Below are 22556 nucleotides of genomic sequence, written 5' to 3'. Positions count from 1 at the left end.
CCCAGCTCCTGCCCACCTAGCAGTTCGAAAGCACCCTTAAGTGCAAGTAGATAAATAGGGACCGCTTACTGGCAGGAAGGTAAACGGCGTTTCCGTGCGCTGCGCTGGTGCTGGCTCGCCAGATGTAGCTTCGTCACGCTGGCCACGTGACCCGGAAGTGTCTCCGGACAGCGCTGGCCCCTGGCCTCTTAAGTGAGATGGGCGCACAACCCTAGAGTCTGGCAAGACTGGCCCGTACGGGCAGGGGTACCTTTACCTTTAATTTGTTGAGGTTTCTGGTTATTTGAACCCCTAGGTACCTGAATTTGGTGCGGCAAAGTTTTATCTTTGTGATGTTGGTGAATTCCTTTTGGGTATGCGGGGTGTGTGTGTGTGTGTGTGTGTGTGTGTGTGTGTGTGTTGAAGCACATAGCCTCAGTTTTTGCAAAGTTTACTTGCAGGCCCGACACCATTGCAGATGTGTTGAGTTGCTGTGTTTATGGGGTCTGGTGTCATGACCATCAGGTTGACCTGCGACCCTAGTTTATAGGTTTTACCTTTTATTTCCACACCCTTGATATCTGGGGCTGCTCAGAGTCGGATTGCAAGGGGTTCCAGGGCCAGGATGAATAGGAAGGGAGACAGTGGGCATCCTTGTCTTGTGCCTCTTGGGATTGCTATGGTATTGGAGTCCATATTGCTAATTCTGCATTTTGCTGAGGCTTGGGAGTAAATTTGTAGGAAGTTGGGCCCAAATTTCATGTTAGTTAATACTGCTAATAGATATTTCAATTCTAAGCAATCAAAGGCTTTAAAGATATCTAGGGACCTGATCGCCAGTCGGAGTTTGGTCCTTTTGCTGTGTTCTTTTTTTTTTAACTTCTTTTTATTAATTTTGTATGCCAAACAACAAACAAAGAAAAAGAAAAGTAATTAAGACACACCAATAAAGAGGAAAAAAAACATCAAGCAAAACATAAACATGTAAACAAACCAAAAAACAAACATAAATTAACACAAATAATGATTGACTTCCCTCCATCTCGGTTTTGGGTTATGTAAAATAGTAATTCTATTCTGCAGTTTCCATTTTGTATCATCTAAACATCGCAAGAATTATATTAAACCTACTGTGATTTTTATATCTCTAGGATTTGATTCCATGTATGTTATAAATTTAGTCCAGTCGTCAATAAACTTTGTACCTTTTTGCTGTCTGATGTTCTGCGTCATTTTTGCCAAATCCATATATTCAAATAATTTAATTTGCCAATCTTTAACGGTCAGGATATTTGAAGTTTTCCAATTTTGTGCTAACAGGATCCTAGCAGCTACAGTTGCATATTGAAACATTATATGGTCCTCTTTTTTAATCTCGTCTCCAATCATTCCCAGAAGAAAGATTTCGGGTTTTTTAACGAAAGTGTATTTAAGTATTTTTTTCAGTTCATTGTATATAGATTCCCAAATTTTTTTTATTTCTTCACATTTCCACCACATGTGGAAAAAACTTCCTTCTTTAGTTCTACACTTCCAACACCTATTATCTCTGGTCTTATACATTTTTTGCAGTTTCACAGGGGTGATGTACCAGCGGTACATCATCTTTTCCATATTTTCTCTAAGGGTGGTGCAAGCTGTGAATTTCATTCCTTTAGTCCACAACCTTGTCCATTTGTCAAAATCCAAATTATATCCAAGGTCTATTGCCCATTTTGTCATAACATCCTTAACCTCTTCGTCCTTGGTATCCCATTCTAATAGCTGATTAGACATTTTAGATAGCAGTTTGGTTTTACTTTCTATTATCTCTACCTGGAACTTAGATTTTTTCTCATTCATTCCGATCTTTTTATCTTCCTTCCATAAGGCATTAATTTGATGATACTGCAGCCAACCTGATAATTTATTAACTCTTCATATGGTCTAATTTTCCATCCTCTTTCTGATCTTTCCAGGAGGTCTTCATAGGTCCATCTCTCACCTTCTATTTTTGTTTTTTTAATAGTTAAGATATCAATAGGCGAAAGCCACCAGGGTTTTCCCCCCCCCCCAACAGTTTCTTATTCTTTTCCCATGTTTCTAACAATATTCCTCTAATAATATGATTCGAGAAGCCTTTGTGCACCTTTGCCTTATTCTGCCAGAGATAAGCATGCCAACCGAATCTTAAATCAAAGCCTTCTAAGTCTAGCAGATCTGTATTTTTTAAGGTAATCCATTCTCTAAGCCAGCAAAGGCACGAGGCTTCATAGTACAATCTCAGATTTGGGACCGAGAATCCCCCTCTGTCTTTTTTATCCGTTAACAATTTAAATCTAATTCTCAGTCTTTTACCTTGCCATATAAATTTGGAGAGAATTTTTTGCCAATTTTGGAATATTGCACTACCTCTAATCACCGGGACATTTTGAAATAGGAATAACAGTTTCGGCAATATGCACATGTTGATTGCTGCCATTCTGCCTGACCAGGAAAGTTTTGTCCTGTTCCAGATGTCTAGTTCCTTTTGGATATCCTTCCAGGTATTTATATAGTTATCAGCCATTAAATTTATGTTTTTCGTTGTAAGCCAGACTCCTAGGTATTTTACCTTTTTTTACTTCTTTGATTCCTGATTGAAGTTCTAACTGCCTCCTTAAATCTTCCCCCATGTTCATAACCATCATTTTAGTTTTAATTTTGTTTAGCTTAAAACCCTCTACTCTCCCAAATTCCTCTCATAGTACCAGGACTTTGTCAATACTTTGTTTTCCAGTGATATTACTAAGTCATCCGCGTACGCTTTCAGTTTAAATTCTTTCACCCCAATTTTAATTCCTTGTATATCTGGTGTTCTCCTTATATTATTTGCAATTACTTCCAATACCATTATGAAAAGAAGCGGTGACAGGGGGCAACCTTGTCTCGTACCCTTTGAAATCTCGAATGTATCAGTTAAGTTGTTGTTAATAATCAGTTTGGCTCTTTGACTAGAATAAATTGCTTTGATTCCCTCCATGAAGGCACCTTCTATCCCTGCTGTCTCCATACACTTTAATAAGAACTGCCATGATATATTATCGAATGCTTTTTCTGCATCGATAAAAATACAGCAGGGATTTCATTCTTCCTTTCCAAGTATTCGATGATATTTATTATATGCCTGACGTTATCTTTTAGTTGTCTGTTAGGAAGGAATCCAGCTTGATCCGTGTGTATTACATTTTTTAGATAATGCTTAAGTCTGTTTGCCATGATTTCCACAAATATTTTATAATCGTTGTTGAGAAGCGATATTGGTCTGTAGTTTCTTACACTCAGTTTATCTGAATCCGCTTTGGGTATCAACGTTATGTGGGCATCTTTCCAGGAGTCCGGTATCTTCCCTCCTTGTAGGATGTTATTTATTATGTCACATAGCAGCGGGGCTAAATATTCTCCAAGGACTTTATAATATTTGGCTGATAAGCCGTCTGGGCCCGGTGCTTTCCCTAGTTTCATTTTCTTTATTGCTTCCTGGACTTCATCTATTGTTATGGACTTGTTCAATTGGGTTTTCTCTTCCTCCGTTATTTTCTAAATATTTTCCTATTTCTGTTATGTCTTCTTTTTTATATAATTTTTCAAAAAAAATTAGGAAGTTTTTCTTTATTTCGTTTGGCTCTTCCACAAGCCTTTCTTCTATTTTTATCTTATTTTGCTTTTTCCTTTTTCGTAGTTGCCAGGCCAGAAATTTTCCCGTTTTGTTTGCGGATTCGAAGGATTTTTGCCTCATTGATTTAATTCTCCATTCGACTTCTTGGTTAATTAGCATTGAATATTGTAATTGTAACAGTTTGGCTGTTTGTTTAATCTGATCGTCACTAGGATTTGTTATTAATTTTTTCTCATATTCTCTTAATTGGGTCAGGATTCCATCTTTATTTTGTTCTCTTATTTTTTTTCCTGTAACTATTTGGTTGGATTAGGAAGCCTCTTAACACCGCCTTGCTGGCATCCCAAACTATATCAATATTTGTCTCTTTATTAAGGTTTAAGTCAAAAAAGTCTTTTAAGGTGTTTTTGGCCTTCTCAGTTACATCTTCGTTTTCATATAAATATTCATTCATTCTCCATCGATACATACCCTGAATTCCACACTTAATTTCCAGGGATATTGAGTTATGATCAGACAGAGTTCTGGGTTGTATTTCACATTTTACAGCTCTTGTTACTAGCTCTCTTGATACCCAAATCTGGTCTATTCTGCCCCAGCTCTGGTGCGGCTCTGAAAAATATGTTTTGTTTTGTCAATGGGTTTTTATGTCTCCAGATATCCATCAAGTCTAAGTTTTCTTCAAGGTTTTTAAACAATTTTGGTAATTTCCCTTGGCTCAGTTTTCCCCTTTTTACACTTCTGTCAAGTTCTGGGATTGGCACTCCATTCAAGTCACCGAGTAGAATCAATTTATGAGGCTCTAAATCCAATAATGTTTGTTCCAGTTTTTTGAAAAATTCTGCTTTATTCGTGTTTGGGGCATATACAGTTACCACATTAAAATTTTCTCCCTGGTGGTTAATCTGTACCCCCAAAATTCTCCTTTCCTCATCTTTGCATATTAATTTGGGGTCCTCTTTTTCTTTGGCGTATATGACCACTCCTCTTTTTTTGTTTGTGTCCGAATTAATAAATTCGACCCCCAACCCTTTATTTATCAGGATGTGTTTATGCTTTTTAGCCACATGAGTTTCCTGACAACATATCACATCAACATTCTTTTTCATCAATACCTTCGAGATTCTATTCCTTTTAGATTTATCATTTAGTCCGCTCACGTTCCAAGATAGAATTTTAAGAGTCATTATTGTATATTGATTTCTAGAAAGTCGATTTCCCTTCTTTTTTGTTGTATAAGTTTAAGGAGTTTTATGAGTTTGGTTTTTTTCGGCTCCTTTTTTTTGTAGTGTGATGAGAGGGTCGTAATGTCTGTTCCAGTTTACCAATTTTTGAGGAGGTTTGATTTTTTTTAAAATGGATGCCCTCTCCTTTATTCAGGCTCCTCTGATGGCTGCTTTCGTTGTGTCCCACAGGAGGGGGGTTGTAATGTCGCCCATATCGTTCTTTTGGAGAGTTTTCAGTTGACTCTCTCTAGCTAGTTGGCTTGTGGTTAGGATGGGTCTGAAGGACCACGATGGGGTAATTTGTGCTTCCTGTCCTATTTTGAGGGTAGCTTCTACTGGGCTGTGGTCTGTGGTTTTAATGTTGCCAGTGTTTGTTGTTTCTACCAGGGGGAGCAGGCCTTGTGTGAGCAGAATGCGGTCCAGTCTGGACATTGTGCTGTGGAGTCCAGACTGGAATGTGTGGCTGGTGTCTCCTGGGCTCTTTTCTCCCCAGATGTCATGAGACAACCAAAGGCAGAGCTTAATCATAATCAGGGTAAAAATACACACCACATGTTCCTAGAAGCTTGAGTAGATGGAGCCACTTAATCAGGTAGTAATAATCCATTGACTTTATGAAAAGTGTGTCTGGCACACAAATTGCTGCTAGGGAAAAGCAGTTTTATGAAACCTCAAAAGGCAAGTTTAAAAAAATCTATGAAAACCTCAAGTTCAAAGGATTATTAACAAAGCTATAAAAAATGCAGCCATATCAACCTCAGAAGTTTAAAGCTGCAACACTATTTTCAGGGCGTATACCAAGCCAAGTGAATCTCGATCATTTGCCAGATACATACATTGCATTTCTGTAGTTTCCTAGAGATTTTGTGAATCCTAAATATTTCCAATCACAGCTTCCATTTTCTTATATATGATCTGATTCTGCATCTTAAAGAATGGGTCAATTAAAAGAAACCAACCAACCCATAAGCCCCTAATCTGTATAGATACATGGGGGAGGGGGTAGCAGTTAATAGCATGTTGTCAATTCCTAATCTTTCTCTTCTGTTCCTCCATTGATGACATTCCTAATCGAAAAACATTTTGAATTGTTGGGGGCCCTTGCCATAGGGCATTGCACCATTGAATATTGGCTTCCATGCAGAGGCCGCAATGCAAAGGCTATAATGGCAATGAAACAGTGCAGTTTGAAATGGGCTGATAGTGGGACCACTCAGATAACATTTCCAGACCTGCCACGCAGCAGTAGAGCTCGGTCGTGGGTTCGAGCCCCACATTGGGTCAAAGATTCCTTCATTGCAGGGGTTTGGACTAGATGAACTTTGTGGTCCCTTCCAGTTCTATGGTTCTGTGAGGTGACATTGTGAGGGAATGAAGGGATAGATGAAGACAGTGTCAAATTGATGTTGCAAAACTTAAAGTGCTTCCTCTGATTCAGATTAACTTCCTCCTCTCCCAGGACTCTCGTTAGCTGCAAAGGGGGCAAAAAATGAGATAAAGCAGCTCTTGTGTTAGAAACTAAGAGTGCAACAACTTGTACAAGATGGGAAAAGATGCTGGCCTTTTGGTGTGCTGCTGAAGTCAAAACGCATCCCTGTTGGTGTTCGTTTCAGACTTCTGAGGGTTGAAGCCAACCTGATTCTGAAGAAATGTCACTTTGCCCTCTGAAGCTTATGCATTGTATATATTGAAATTCTGCTCATTCTCCTTAGGCCAGTAATGTTCCTGCCTTAGCAGAATGCACACACACACACACACACACAGTGCTGATGGAGAAAGTTTTTCTCAGTATTTCTGTTGTGATCATTAAACCCCTGAGCTGCACACCCTCACCCATCTGCCTGCGTCTCTGCCCTAAATAAGCATTCATTTGGACAGTTTTCCTGCAAGAAAGATTTAAATTCTTCTGCAGAAGGTGATATTGCCTTTCATTTCACCAAAATTTTAGTTTACTCGTTAAGTGTGGCATTGTAGGAGTATTTTGCTACCTATACAATAAAAATTGAGACATTTCGCTAAAACTTGCTGCACAATTTTTCATGTGCCTGCAAGGGATAATGGTATTCAAAAATACCTTGATATGCTCAAGACAGTAATACCCCTCTTAATTTTCTTTTGCATCCAGCAAGTCTAATCCTGATAGATCTACATCGTCAGAGAACTTGTACATGTCCAGAATTCTTACCTGGCAAGCAGTGTGTGTAGCCGGGGGCTGTTGTAGCAACAGAAGACAAGGATACACAACCTCTTGCTGGCCTTGTGTTGTCCATCGGCTGGCAAGGCTGTGTCTGAACTGTACAACTTCAGCCTGCCGCTGTGGCCTCACACACTTCAGTGCTCTCCATGCAAAAAGAGAAAGAGTCCTTGCAAATAGAAAGCTAGCTCAAACCCCATCTAGAGTTCTGTGGAGGATTTTTTTTATGAAAGAACATTCAGTCATATGAACAGTCAGAAGTGGCACAGCCCAGACACAGATTTACCAAGTTAGTGAGAAACTACTAAATCAGTTTTGTAGTGTGCTGGGAATATGGTCATAACTATGATGAGCCTTAAATGTTCTGCCTCTAGTCAAATTTTTAGGTATTTATTTTAGGCTTGTTGCTATTTAAATGTGCAAATGAATAGTGACCAGTTCCTTTGCTGTGTCGTCTTGTAGGGACTTCATAACTCTTATTTTGCACTTGCATAAAATGATTTGGTTTGTGTCAGATGGCTGTTGCGGTTGCTCAAGAGTAACCAGGCGGGACTCCAGCCCGTCTTTTACAGGCTTTATTTTGGTGCAAACTATTTACAGTGAAGAGCATCATATGTTCATGTCTGGCTCAGTCGCTAGCACAGGGGTCTGCAACCTTTAAGACAAAAAGAGCCACTTGGACCCGTTTTCGAAGAAAAAAACAAACTGGGAGCCGCAAAACCATTGCGACATTTAAAACAAATATATCTCCGGAGCCGCGATCTGACAGCGGGCGGGAAGGTGACGTCGGGACGGTGCGTGACTAACGCACGCACCGCCCCCATGCGACGTCACAGCCAGTACAGCGCCTGCCACAGTGAGGAGTGTCGGGGCGCACAATGCGCCTCCTCCCCTCGCTAGTATCTGCCCCGGAGCCGCCGCAAAGATGTAAAAGAGCCACATGCGGCTCCGGAGCCACGGGTTGCAGACCCCTGTGCTAGCAGAATCCGGGAGTGGTCTGTTTTTGTACCTCCCCCAACATAAAAGTTTTGTTACCCCCAGCCGTTTCCGCCCCTCCCTGCGCCTCAAACTACTGCGCAGGATGGGCGATGGCAAGGGCGTGCTTCCCTCCTCGACGACTTGCTCAGGAGCGGTGTTAAGGCTCCCGCTAGCATCCTCTGGTCCTTGCACCTCTTCCCGACTGGAGGTGGGGCTTTCCTGGCTTTCCTCCTCTCCGGAAGAGGAACTGCTTTGCAAGATTTTCGGAGGCTCCCTCTGACACAACTGCCCTTCTGTCTCTCACCTCTGAGCCGATGGCAGTTCCCTGACAGTTTGACTCTTGTAATAATGTTGTTCATAGGGAGGGTGATTTATTTAATAGTTTTAATCTTGGGTGTAGTCCTGTATTGCATTTTTGACCACCTCTTGCTTCAGTATTGCACATTCCTGATGCAAAAAGACTCAAAAGTCACACTTGCTGTTGGGGGGTGGGGCGAGGGGGGAACGAGTCCTAATTCCCGACAAAAGGCCTCTCCTAAAGACTGGTGCAGGGACCTGAAAGTGTCGCGTCTTTATTTTTAATGCTTCTTTCAGTATAATGACTTCTTGCATGAGCAAACCAAGTAAAGAATAATGAAAAAGAAGCAGCAAATGTAGCCTGCAGCGAGGTGCCAATAACCTTGAGACTTTGAAACTTTGCAAATGTTTGCTTGAGTGAAATTCTCCTGTGTGTCACCAAATAAGAATGAGCTGAGGTCACTCTTGGCAAGAGCAGGACTCTCTCTCCCCCCCCCCCCCCGCACAAACAGCATAAGATGAGAAGCAGGGAGTGGGTGAAGGAAGGGGCAGGAAAAGGAATCAAGGAGGACTGCATAACATTGTAGGCATGATTTTTGTTTGAGCATTCTATATACAAAAAAGCAGCTTGCTCTGTTTGCAGGCTTCGAGTACATAAATATACAAAAATTAGGGATGCTTTTCCTACTTAAAGTTGCATAATTCTTTGTGGTTCTTGTCCGGTGATATTTGGGGGGCTGCCCTGATTTAAGTCTCCACTCCAGCAAAATTGCCAAAATTCAACAGCAAAATTTTGTCAGGCTTATGAAACTCATGGCAACTGCCGTTTGTGAGTAGTCAGCTGGCCACCTGATAGCTTGAGCCAGCCTCTGGCATCTGGGCCTGAGAAGCCCCTACTCCTAAATAATTTTTCTGCTTTGTCACTTTCTCCTTTGTGAGATGAGGCACAGACTCCAAAGCCCCTTAAAACTTTCTTGTATGCGCCCTGTGAGCAGCAACACAATTATGGCCATTAGGCATGTCAGGTGTCTGCATTGGCAAGTGGAAGCCCAGGAAGGCAAAACAGCCACTGCCACCAAGTTACAGACAGGCATCCAGACACACGCCAAACAAAAGAGAGTGGCGGAGCAGTATCTGTAAAGCCATGACAGCAAGGCATTGCGGGAGTGGGAGTTCAAGGGGAAGGGTACACTAGCAGCTCCCCAGTGGCTGTTTGGCAAACTAGTTTTATTTTTAAAATTTCTATACTGCTTTATATTTTTAGGCAAACTCTCAAAGTGGTTTACAGCATATTAATTCAATGAAACATAAATAAAACAAACTGAAGAAAGTCAAATACAGAGTATACAGTCAAAGCAACATAACAGAAAACTAAAATATTTTCTTAAAGATTTCAAAATAACATTACAAAGGAGGTCAACTACAGAATACATATTTAACATAGTGGGGCTGGTGAGTGTGGGCCTCACCCCCAAGTCCAGGTGGAAAGGGCCTTGCGGGGAGCGGCCTTCATGCCTCACAGCCGGGCCACGTTCCTAGCTGCAGATCATGCCCCTGGTGGCACAGGTTTTTAAGCTTCCAGTGCCATTGACCCACATGCCCTCTAGATGTCTATAGATTTCCCTGTGCAAATTATTTTACCTGGGCCACATTGCCAAAGTTGCTGTCATGTTAATGGTTTATGTGGTCTAAAGGGTACATTGCACATGCTCTTTGTAGTGCCTTGTCTTTTCTTAAAATGTGCGCTTTGCCCTGAAAGGCATTTAAATCTTGCACAGTGCACGGAAGTAATAAGGGACAGGTGCATACGATTCCCGGGGAGTTTTTCCCCTTGAATTAAATTTTGCACGCACAGTTTCACATTTGCCCCCACAGCCGTTTACTTTGTGAGTAAAGGTAAAGTACAAATGAGACTCCCCCAAAAGAGCCCCCCTGTGTTTCTCTGGAAGGGATGGCGGAGTGCTTCCTGATTGCACTCGGGAAGAATTAGTTGGGGAAGAATTACTTGATCCCAGGAAGGGAAGATTCAGTGTAGGCAATTAGGGTAGAGAAGTACAGGATATGATGTGGTGACACAGCAGGCACCCTCTTCTGTGGTGGGCCCACAAGAGGCTTTTTAAATATGTAATTTAATTTATGTGGCACCAGCACTTCTCTAACAGCACACTGGATTGGGAATAAATAGTCTAAACTACCTCGCTCTTTATTTAGAAACTGAATAGCCAGAGGTGCTGTGTGTGAGAGAGTAAAACAGCTTTATGACTATTGAATGTGGGGAAGGGGAGGGGAAATAGAATATGATTGTTAGCAGACCTTCTGCATGGCTTTTCCTTTTTATAATTCAGCCACCCATGTTGTCTCTGCCTCCCAGAATATGATTGCAAATAGACACTTGGAAAAGCTGAGAATACGTTGCTGTTTTAAAAAAACGAATAAAGCAAGGAAATTTCAACATTTTTTTCTAGCAGCATGAGTAGAGAATGCTTGCAAATTACGTGGGGTGATGTCCTGGGGTTTGCTCCTAAAGCCAAAATCTTGTAGTCAAAGCCCATTGGGTTCAGTGACGGGTGGGATTGCCAAAGCCTTTTTTTTTTTTAAACTCCACCCTCTTTTGCTTCCCCCCTTTTTTACATTTTTTGCCATACGTGTATAGCTGAATGCACACAAGTTAAATGTGCATCAGTTGTGGGCTTACTGTATTCCTAATGGAAGATTTTTACATGCATGATGAGTAATTACTTTTTTTTTTTTATATATAAAATTTTTATTGGTTTTACAACATTTTAAAAAGACAAACAGACAATGAAAAAGACAAACAAACACGCATAGTTTCATACATATTTTCTTATAAACCACTTTTCTTGGACTTCCCCATACCCCCCCTCTCTGCATCCCAATGTCCATACCTCAACTAGCAACTCCCAATTATTACTTTCAATTCTCTGTCAACTTAGTCCTTTTCAATCTTCTAACCATATACCCCTGTACCCCCTTGTGTCTGAAAACCACGACATTTTTAACATTCATTAAGTTTATAATAGTCCTTCAGATAACTTTTAAATTTTCTCCAGTCTTCTTCCACCGTCTCTTTTCGTTGGTCACGGATTCTGCCTGTCATCTCAGCCAATGACATATAGTCCATCACTTTCATCTGCCAATCTTCCAGAGTGGGTAAATCTTGTGTCTTCCAATACTTTGCGATGAGTATTCTTGCCGCTGTTGTAGCATACATAAAAAAAGTTCTATCCTTCTTTGTCACCAATTGGCCGACAATGCCCAGAAGAAAGGCCTCTGGCTTTTTAGGAAAGGTACATTTAAGTACCTTTTTCATTTCATTATAGATCATTTCCCAGAAGGCCTTAATCTTCGGGCAAGTCCACCAAAGGTGACAAAAGGTACCTTCAGTCTCTTTACACTTCCAACATTTATTATCAGGCAAATGATAAATTTTTGCCAGCTTGACTGGGGTCATGTACCACCTGTATACCATTTTCATAATGTTTTCCTTTAAGGCATTACATGCCGTAAATTTAATACCGGTGTTCCATAACCATTCCCAGTCAGCTGACATGATGTTATGTCCAACATCCTGAGCCCATTTAATCATAGCAGATTTTACTGTTTCATCCTGTGTGTTCCATTTCAACAGCAAGTTATACATTCTAGATAGAATCTTAGTATTGGGTTCTAACAGTTCAGTTTCTAATTTTGATTTCTCCACCTGGAAACCAATTTTCCTGTCCTGTTTAAAAAATTCCATTATTTGACGGTATTGAAACCAATTTCCAACTTTATGCTTCAATTTCTCCTGACTTTGTAGTCTGAACTTGTCTCCCTCCTGTTCTAAGATTTCCCAATACTTCGGCCATCCGGCCTCCGTATTGAGTCTCTTCACTGCTTTGGCCTCCACTGGTGACACCCATCTAGGGGTTTTATTTTCCAATAGATCTTTGTATCTTATCCAAACATTAATCAATGCTTTCCTAACAATGTGATTTTTAAAAGCGCTGTTTACTTTATCATACCAAAGATATGCATGCCAACCAAAAGCATTGTTAAAACCTTCCAGATCCAAGATATCAGTGTTCTCGAGGAGCATCCATTCTTTCAGCCAGCAGAAAGCTGCTGCCTCGTAGTACAATTTTAAGTCCGGCAGGGCAAAACCCCCTCTTTCTTTGGCATCTGTTAATATTTTGAATTTAATTCTGGGCTTTTTGCCCTGCCAGACAAATTTCGAGATATCTTTCTGCCACCTCTTGAAGCATTCCATCTTGTCAAGAATCTGCAAGGTCTGAAACAAAAAGAGCATTCTAGGCAACACATTCATTTTAATCACAGCGATTCGGCCTAGCATTGACAGTTTCAAATTTGACCATATTTCTAGATCTTTTTTAATTTCTGACCAACATTTTTCATAATTGTCCTTGTACAAATTCAGATTTTTAGATGTTAGATAAACCCCTAGGTATTTCACCTTCTTTACCACAATCAAACCTGTTTCCTCTTGAAATTTCTCCTTTTCCATATCTGTTAAGTTTTTCCCTAAAACTTTAGTTTTTTGCTTGTTCAACTTAAATCCAGCTACCTGGCCAAACTGTTGTATTATTTCTAAAACCTTTTTTGTACTAGTGTTTGGCTCTTGCAAAGTCAATACCAGGTCATCTGCGAACGCTCTTAACTTGTAATGTTTAGCTCCGACCTGCACACCTTTAACCTGCTGGTCATTTCTTATCATGTTCAGCAACACCTCCAGAACTGAAATAAAAAGTAATGGGGAAATCGGGCACCCCTGTCGTGTTCCTTTTTCTATCTTAAGTTCCTCCGTCATAACATTATTTACAATCAGTTTAGCTTTTTGTTCAGAATATATTGCAGCCATACCATTCTCAAAACCCTGGCCTACCCCCATCCCATGAAGGTTCTTTCTCATAAAACTCCAAGAAATGTTGTCAAAGGCCTTCTCCGCGTCCACAAAAATCAGTACTGCTTTAGTGTTTATATTCACCTCTAGCTTTTCCAGAATGTCTATTACATTCCTTACATTGTCTGCCAGGTGTCTTTTGGGGAGAAAACCTGCTTGGTCCTTATGAATCTTCTCCATCAATACTCTTTTAAATCTTTTTGCCAAAATGTCTGCAAAAATTTTGTAATCCACATTGAGGAGTGATATTGGGCGGTAGTTCTTAAGTTGGGTCTTTTCAGTCTCTGACTTTGGTATGAGTGAAATATATGCCTCTTGCCACGATTCAGGGGCCCTTTTTCCCTCAAGGATCTCGTTGCACACTTCTCTTAGTGGTTGGATTAGCCATTCCTTCAACGATTTGTAGTATCTGGAAGTCAATCCATCTGGTCCCGGAGATTTGCCCAATTGCATGTTCTGAATAGCAGCCTCTATCTCCTGTTCTGAGATTCTCTGGTTCAACTCCATCTTACTTTGATGAGAGATGTTTTGTAATCCATATTTTCCAAGGAATTTGTCTATATCTTCTTCATTTTGCGGGCCTTGAGTGTAGAGTTTTTTGAAATAACTTAGAAAGCAGTTTCTAATTTCATTAGGTTTAGTTATATTCTTTCCATCCACCTCTAGGCTTGTGACTGTATTTAGTTTCTGCCTTTTCTTCAATTGCCATGCCAAAAGTTTGCCACATTTATTTGCTGATTCAAAGGTCTTTTGCTTCATTTGCTTTATCTTCCATTCAATCTCTTGGTTCATCAATTCCATATATTGTGTTTGATATAACTTGATCTCTCTTAAAATGTCCTGAGATTTTGGTTTTGTTCTTAATTTTCTCTCTCCTTCCTTTATCATTTCCAATATCTTCTCTTTTTTCTCATTTTGTTTTTTCCTCTTTATTGAATTTTGTTGAATCAAGAATCCTCTCATAACCGCTTTACTTGCATCCCAGATCACTCTTTTCTCCACGTCGGTCCTCAGATTTATTTCGAAATAATCTTTTAAAGTCTTTTGGGCCTTCGTAAGAATCTCCTTGTCCCGAAAGAGGGTGTCATTCATTCTCCATCTGAATTGACCAGTTGTTGTAAGTTTCATCTCCATCTTCACGGCGTTATGGTCGGAGCAAGTTTTTGGGCAGATTTCCACTTTCTTGATCTTTGGAGCCATTCCACCAGTAACCCAAATTTGATCAATTCTGGTCCAGGTCATCATTGCTTGGGAGAAGAAGGTTCCCTCTCTCTCCAGAGGGTTCCTTGTTCTCCATATGTCTATCAAGTCCATATTTTCTGTCATTTCGAAAAAAGTCTTAGGGAGTCTCCCTTCTTTACTGACTGTTAGTCTTTGTGCCTTGTCCATATTGGTGGAGACCACACCATTCATGTCTCCCATGATTATCATATTGTAATCCATATAGTCAGTGAGAGTTTCATGAAGTCTCTTAAAGAAGTCAGATTTGCCTTCATTTGGTGCATAAATTCCAACCACTAAAAATTTTTCTCCTTGAACTTGTATCTCCACTGCCAGATATCTCCCTTGTTCATCCTTAAATATCATTTTTGGAGCCCATTTTTCCTTCACATATATTACAACTCCTCTCTTCTTGACTTTGTCTGATGAAATAAATTCTTGTCCTAGCCTTTTATTTATAAGTAGTCTCCTGTGGGCTCTGGTTATGTGGGTTTCTTGTAAACATATCAAGTCCATTTGTTCTCTATTCAATATGTGAAATACTTGTCTTCTCCTCAAAGGCACATTGAGTCCATTACAATTCCAACTAAGGAATTGCAGAGCCATCTTGTTATTTTTCTAAGGCTCCTCCAACAGCTCCAAGTTGTTGCTCTTCTTCTGATGGTGGTGGTTTTTGTCCAGTCGAGAGACTCAGGATCTCCAGTGCTCTCCTCTGTTCTCCAAGTACGTCCACAATCCCCTTCTGTAGCTCCTCCTGATATCTTGCCAGAAATTTTTCTTTATCTTGAATTGTCTTTATTTTTACCTTCTTTAACTTGTAGTCAAATGACAGTCCTTGTGGGAACTCCCACCTGAAACGGATGGAATTTTTCTTTAGCAAAAGAGCTAGGTCCTTGTAGAAGTTTCTTAAATCCAAAATATGTTTTGGGATGTCTTTGAAGAACTGTGCAGTTGAATTTCCAATTTGCAAGGCCTTTTCAAAGTGTAGTCTTAATATTTTGTCTCTTTCCTCCTTGGATCTGAATGTAATCAAACAGTCTCTCGGGGTCTTTCTGTCTTGCTTTTTTCCCAATCTAAAAGCAGTCGTAGTTTTGAATTCGTCTTCCTCAAGGTCCCAGCAGTCCACAAACTCCCGTGTCAGATATTCCACAAGGTTGTCTCTTTCGTTCTCCGGGATCAGTCTTAATTTTAAGTTTCTCTCTTTCCTCTGTAAGTCCCACAAGGCCAAAGTTGAGTCATGCTCATAGACCTTCTTGGCAATCGGCTCTAATTTCTCCTGTGTCTCTCCCGCAGTAGCCTTGGCATCTTCCGCAATTTGACGCGTAGTGGCATTTTCCTCGACCAGTTTATTTATAGATTCTGTATTCTGGTTTAATCTTACTGAAATTTCTGCTAATTTTAGTGTGTTCTCTGAGGTCTGTTTTGTTAAAGACTCCAAAGTTTGGTTAATCTTAAGCAGCGCATCTGTCACAGCTTCCATAGAGGCGGCTGTCCCTTTATCTTGTCCTGTTGTTCCTGCTGCTCCAGTTGTTGGGCCTGAAATTGATCCTCTTTTCTTTGCCTGTTGTTGCTGCAGCTGTTGTTGTTGCTGATGGTGCTTGGTTTTAGCTCTTGTGACTATCTCTTCTTGTGGGCCGCTCATGTCAAGGTCACTTCCCACGGGAATTTTCTCCCTTGGAAAGTTCCACTGTCAAGCTGTGGCAAACTTTACTTTATCCTCTAGAGGGAGCAAGTCAAAATGGCCATAAAGCAATGTTCCAAGTACCAAAAAGCAGGGGAGATTGTCCAGAATACAAAACAGGAGCTTAACACAGTCCAAATCAATATTACTAAAAAGCTTGTAGCTTTAAACTGCCACAGTTATCCAGTTTGTATTATTTCTTCTTATGCTACAGAGTAGCCAGACACTGTGGGAACTTTGTATCAAGATATCACTTTACAGGGAAAAGTCAGTTCGGTGTGCTAAAAGAAAAGGCAGACCGTTTCATGCTTTCAGATGGGTGAGACGGCAGAGATTTTTAACTTCCAGTAGATCATGCAATTATTAGTCCAATTCACCTCCCCTCTGCCCTGCTAGCTGGAGGGGAGATCAAAGGTTCAAATGTCCGGTTTAGCTGATTAAAGAGCAGGTTTAAACGGATGCAAGTTTGGAGCTCCGTTGCTTTCACTTTCATGCAGTCGGGGGGAGGCAGACTTCCTTTGTTTAGATCTCCCCCGTTTTTGGTTCAAATTTTAAAATTTAGAGGGTCCCAGTTATTTTTCAAATCTTACTCACGGGAATTCAGTCCAAATTTTGTTTTCAGGAAGGAATCGGCGCTCTCCGCTAATGGCGACGCGGCTTCACTTCGCAGGCTGGGTAGCGACTCTCAGCACCGCGCTCGCTCCCGGTGTCGCTTTCACGGTACCGGGGGGCGCAAAGGTGCCCACCGAGTCTCCTTGTTCTCAGGCTTCAGCGCCTGGGATTTTAGGGGTCCCCCGCTTGCCGTAGCAGGTAAGACCCGAACTTGCGAAGCAGTCCTTCTCCGGAGCTCGGAGCTAGGACCGCCATTAAGCGCTGGCACCGACCGGAAGTCCTTGCATGATGAGTAATTACTACCTAAGTGTCAGTCACTAGTTTCCAGCGAGTTCTGCCCAAAGCAATACAGTTATACCTCGAGTTGAAGTAGCTTCGGGATAAGTATTTTCGGGTTGTGTGCTGCGGTGACCCGGAAGTAACGGAGCATGTTACTTCCGGGTTTTGCCGTTCGCGCATGCACAGACGATCAAAATGACGTCATGCGCGGAAGCGACGAATCACGACCCGCACGGACGCGGGTTGCGTTCGCTTCTGGATGTGAACAGGGCTCCGGAACGGATCCTGTTTGCATCCAGAGGTACCACTGTATGCAACATGTGGCCTGACAAAACACAGTAAAACATAATAAAGAAATACCACCCCAGCAGAAATGGTCTGGTTTCTTTGGAGTCACAATGATAGTTTTGCAACACACACTTCATGCACTGGCTGGAAGGAAAGAAAGAAAGGAAGGAAAAGGGAGTTAGATAAAATCATTGTGGTGATTCGGAGGGGTTTAGTCCATCAGGTCATTTTTTCAATGCCATGCCCCCACCCCGGTCAGTCAGCTGACAGCACTCTGATGGGTGGGGGACATCAGCTGATGGGCAGAGGGTAGAGTTCGATTTTGTGTAAGCTGCGTATACAGTATCAGGTTTACTCAAGTTCCCATTGCAGGCAGGTTTCCCACATCTAACGCAGTGCAAACGCCTTCCTGATCAAAATGAAGGGTTCCCCCCCTCCATTTTAGCAGTGTCTTGCTGCCTGCAAGGTGCTTTGAAGGCCTTTGTATCCTACATGATAGATCACCAGTAAGCTGTTGAGCTGCTTCTGGATTTGTCTTTGTGTAACATGGTAAATGGCACTAAGAACAGGGTGATTACAACTGGGGATTTATGTGGAGATGCTGTTACATGTGTTTTGTTTTTGATCACACCAATCCCTTTGCTAGTTCTGCTGTTAGCCATTTTAGTAAATTCCTTTGCTGTCAATTTTCTTCTAGGTCTTCTCAGTGGGCAGACAGCTCCTACCAACATAAAACTGGAGAAACTGGATTCTCAGCAAGTTCTACAGCTCTGCCTGCGATACCAAGACCACCTTCACCAATGTGCAGAAGCGGTTGCCTTTGACCAGAATGCTTTAGTCAAACGGATCAAAGAGGTATGGAATATGCTGGGGTTGGAGAAGCAAAGGGGGTTCTGTGAAGCCATCTTCAACAGCTCTTGCCCTTTTGAGGCAAGAAAAGCCCTTCAGCTTTCCCACTTTATTCCCCCTCCCACCTCTTATTTGTAACATGACTGGAGAAAACTGCTCTATAATTATATCTCTCTGGGGGAGAGAACAGTAGTTTAAAGCAGGTTAAAGTCCTATTTACACTAGTTGTGTTGGACCAAAGTGGTGGTGTTACAAGGCGTTGCCCTGCTCCACCCCTCTTCCCACCAACATCCGCTCTAAGCTGCTTCTGTCACAGCTTTCCTCAGTTCCATCCACGCAAAGGTCCATCTGCCTCTTCAGCCATGGAAGCCCCTCTTAGCAGCTTTATTGAGGGAACCCCTTTATGGAGAGGAGGAATCCTCAGTCCAGGCTGTCGTATGCGTTTTGGTCATCACTTTTGTTTTGATATTTTGCTTGGTTTAATGTATTTTTATTACACTTTATTGCATTGTAAATTACAACATGGAGACTTTATTTTTTTAGTAAAAGGTGATATACAAGTTAGATAAATCAAAGCAAGCTGCACTTTCCATTCTTCAGCTGCAGTCCTACTTTCTTCGTGTATCATCTGTTTTAGATTAAAAACTCCTGTTAATACTGACCAGTTGCTTGATTGTGTACATCCTAGCTGTTGTAGATGCTTGATAGTTGGCATTAATATTGTATTTGAGCAAATATGTGGAGAAAATCATTGACCAGTGAATGTTGTTATCACTTAGATTGTTAGATCATTGGCTTGTATTATACAATTCAACATACTCTGTTCTAAACAGGTAATAATTGTGCAAATGTCACGATCAGTGCTTCTGCCCAACTTCCTTTTGCAAACTAGATTGTACCACTGTCTCTTTTCTCTCTTACAGTGGTGCCCCGCAAGACGAATGCCTCGCAAGACGGAAAACCCGCTAGACGAAAAGGTTTTCCGTTTTGGAGGTACTTCGCAAAACGATTTTCCTATGGGCTTGCTTCGCAAGACGAAAATGTCTTGCGAGTTCCTGCGGGTTTTTTTTCCTTTCCCCCCTTTTCCCCAAGCCGCTAAGCCGCTTATCAGCTGATCCTAAGCCGCTTAACAGCTGATCCGCTAAGCCACTTATCAGCTGATCCGCTAAACCGCTTATCAGCTGATCCGCTAAGCCGCTAATAGCGCTAAGCCGCTAAGCCACTAATGGGCTTGCTTCGCAAGACAAAAAAACCGCAAGACGAAGAGACTCGCGGAACGGATTCTTTTCGTCTTGCGAGGCACCACTGTATTTTTCTCCCTTTCTTAAAATAAGCAATGAACATAACATGCTATTTTTATTGGGTGGTTGCTTAATCTTTACTTACTTTCCATACAGGGCAGCCAAGATTCATAGTTAGCATGACTCAGAACTCAGAACTTCCATATGGCTAGATGAACAATAATGTGATTCACTGCATTTATTGAATGCCTGCAATCATTTCATGCTGTGTTGAATCCCAGTTCAGATGTGAACCATTTTTATTTTTTAAAAGTATTTTGGTCAACACATAATCTGAAGCCAACTAATTACACAAGGTGTGAATGTTGATGACTTAGATTACTTCGATATCCAGCAATTTCTTTAATTGCCAACTTGAAGAAACTGTGCTAATTCAAATAAAGCCTGTAAACCTTCCTGAAACTAGATTCATCTTTCTGTCACTCTCTGATGGTGACCGCTCTTGCTTTTAGTTTGAGTGGAGAACTAACAGGGAAGTCTATCTGCCAACAGAGGGAAACAAAACAGCTTGTACAGTGGTACCTCAGGTTAAGTACTTAATTCGTTCCGGAGTTCCGTTCTTAACCTGAACCTGTTCTTAACCTGAAGCACCACATTAGCTAATGGGCCCTCCTGCTGCCGCCGTGCCACCGTCGCACGATTTCTGTTCTCATCCTGAAGCAAAGTTCTTAACCTAAAGCACTATTTCTGGGTTAGCGGAGTCTGTAACCTGAAGCGAATGTAACCTGAGGTACCACTGTATTATTATTATTATTATTATTATTATTATTATTATTATTATTATTGTTGAGTGGAAACTAATCTTCAGGCAGAAGTTTGTTGTGGCAGTAGTAGACTGATATATATATATATATATAGAGAGAGAGAGAGAGATAGTAACATAATTTTATTAAAATTTTATGGTGTGCATGGTATAAAAGTAAAAAATGTAGGTAATAAGAGAGAGTCATAAAACTAGAAGGAAACAATAATTAATAGTGCAAGTCCGACACTTAACTACTGTCAGTTCTTACCAGATGAACCCTCAAATACTGTGGTTTGGGACTGCACCATGTAGCCGTAGTTTTTGACTAGCAGCGGAAGCCAAAATGAAATGACATATAGACACTGCTCCCCCCCCCCCCCAGGGTGTACTCAAGGGTCCGCAGTACCCGCACCTCTTTGTTTTGGGGGGGGTTAAAAAGTGTAACACTTACTGTAACAACTTCATTATGAGTACCGGTACCTATTTTTCTAGGGGGAAAAGAGATGACATATGGTCTGGTGAGAAATATGAATATGAAAGACTTCCATGATTGTTGCTTCCTCCACATCTTGCTGGTATTCGGTTTATGTTTAGCAGCATACAATTCCAGGATGAACAATTCCAGTGATTTGCGCTCAAATCTCTACTTTCAGAGAGACCTGTGGAAGGAAGTTACAGCAGATAAGAATATAGTTGTGCTTATATTGGCTCTAGAGAATATTAAAAGATCATGGCTTTGCCCATGAAAGAAATGGATCACAACACAAAACTGGTGATCTAGGAGGCAGATAGCCAAGGGAAGACCACCCTGTTAGTTCCTGAGATCATCAGATGAAGGCCTCCTAGTACTGCAGCCTTCAGAAAATAAATCATGCTGAAGGAGGGTCTTCATAGTAGTAGCATCTTCCATCTGGAACAGCGTCCTCTTAGAAATAAGTTTTGCGCCAATGGAATTACGTTTCCGGCACATCTTGAAAACATATCTGTTTATTCAGGCATTTCCTGGCCATTAATACCATTCACCCAGATGGCTAGTTGCTGTGATTATTGTGAATTGTTATATTATGGTGGATCATGTATTATTGTTTTAATGCAGTGGTAAGGAATATTTTCCAGCCAGAAAGCTGGATCCTGGGTCCCCCCACCGCCAGCAGACCCCTTTGATAGCTGGGTGGGTCCTTAGATATTTATTATCTGCAGAGATATAATTTCTTCATTAAAGAAGTCATAGGAAAAGATGTTCGGGAGCAATATTTTGCTCAGAACATTATAATCAGGGTTCTGTATACTCTCAATAAAAATCCTATTCCAGGAAAAGTTGAATTCCAAAACCCATATGTGTTATGCAAATTTTCCTAATTTGCCCAGTTCTGCAACTTTCAGAGTTTTGCATTATTTGTTCTTGTTTTGCTAATTACAGATTTTAAAAAAGCGCTATACGGGACAGTGATCCTAATTCTCACTCAACTATTGGAAAACCTGTTTGGCTACTTCTCTGGCTTCTGGGATTCCTCCTTATGTCACACCTTCATATGTAGATTTATAGCCACAAGAATTAGAAACTTGCTTTTCCTGTAAGCTGAAGCTCCTGAGACATAGCCTGTGTTCTAGTAGGCTGAGAGCAGCTACACAGCCCTAGTTATAGAAGGCACTGCATTAGGAGGGAGGTTTCTTGTAAATGTACCAGTATAGTGATGTCTTTGTATTGAGTTGTGGTCAAGATAGAGCTACATAAGTGGAAGAGAAGGCGCTGGATTTGGATTTAGAGAATAAACCTAGATGAAAGGCGTCTGTTTGGTAGCTATCCAGGAAAACACTATTTTCAATTGACCCTGTCAATAATGTGCTAAGGGGAGGAGAAGATATTGCTGCTGCTTTCTTCTTACTCTCTCTGGAAATTAGCATGTGTACAGGATTGTAGAATAGATACTAGCTAGGTTTTAACCAAACTTTCATTTCCTCAGGTATTAGTAGTCTGTCCTTCCTCATTCCAAAGCCTTGGAGTGAATTATAATGTTACAAACAAGAACCTACACACCACACAAACCAAACAAAACCTCCAGTTCTCAAGGAAAAGAATGCCAGCCCCCCTCTTCTGGACCAAGCTCTGGTTTTGAGAAATCTCCAATAGAAGAGAGTCCCACAACTGTAGGGCAGCCTAGGAGAACACCTCTCTCTCTGTGTTGTTGCTGTTCCAACTTGGTTCTTGAATGGTAAAGTCAAGGAAGCAGTTTCTGCTGATCTGTTAACAGTTGTGAGATAATAAAGCAAGCAGGTGGTCTAGAATAAGTGTTGGGCGTAAGGCCTAAAACTTTATGCAGCCCACAGCTCCTTGGGGAGGAAGGGTG

At 41.2% G+C, this 22556-nt stretch overlaps 1 protein-coding gene across 3 annotated transcripts in view; it reads left to right on the top strand.

The window, feature by feature from the left end:
- Positions 1-22556, top strand: part of BORCS5 (BLOC-1 related complex subunit 5) — a 39824-nt gene that overhangs the window by 7748 nt on the left and 9520 nt on the right. For all 3 annotated transcript variants that reach the window (XM_083503612.1, XM_083503611.1, XM_083503613.1), the window contains one exon: positions 18011-18168. In XM_083503612.1, coding sequence (XP_083359738.1) covers positions 18011-18168 — 158 coding nt within the window. The remainder of the gene's footprint in view (positions 1-18010; positions 18169-22556) is intronic.

Source organism: Podarcis liolepis (genome assembly GCF_965112155.1).
Source record: "Podarcis liolepis genome assembly, chromosome: 5".
Taxonomy (NCBI): Eukaryota; Metazoa; Chordata; class Lepidosauria; order Squamata; family Lacertidae; genus Podarcis; species Podarcis liolepis.
This window is presented reverse-complemented; position numbering and strand designations above follow the sequence as displayed.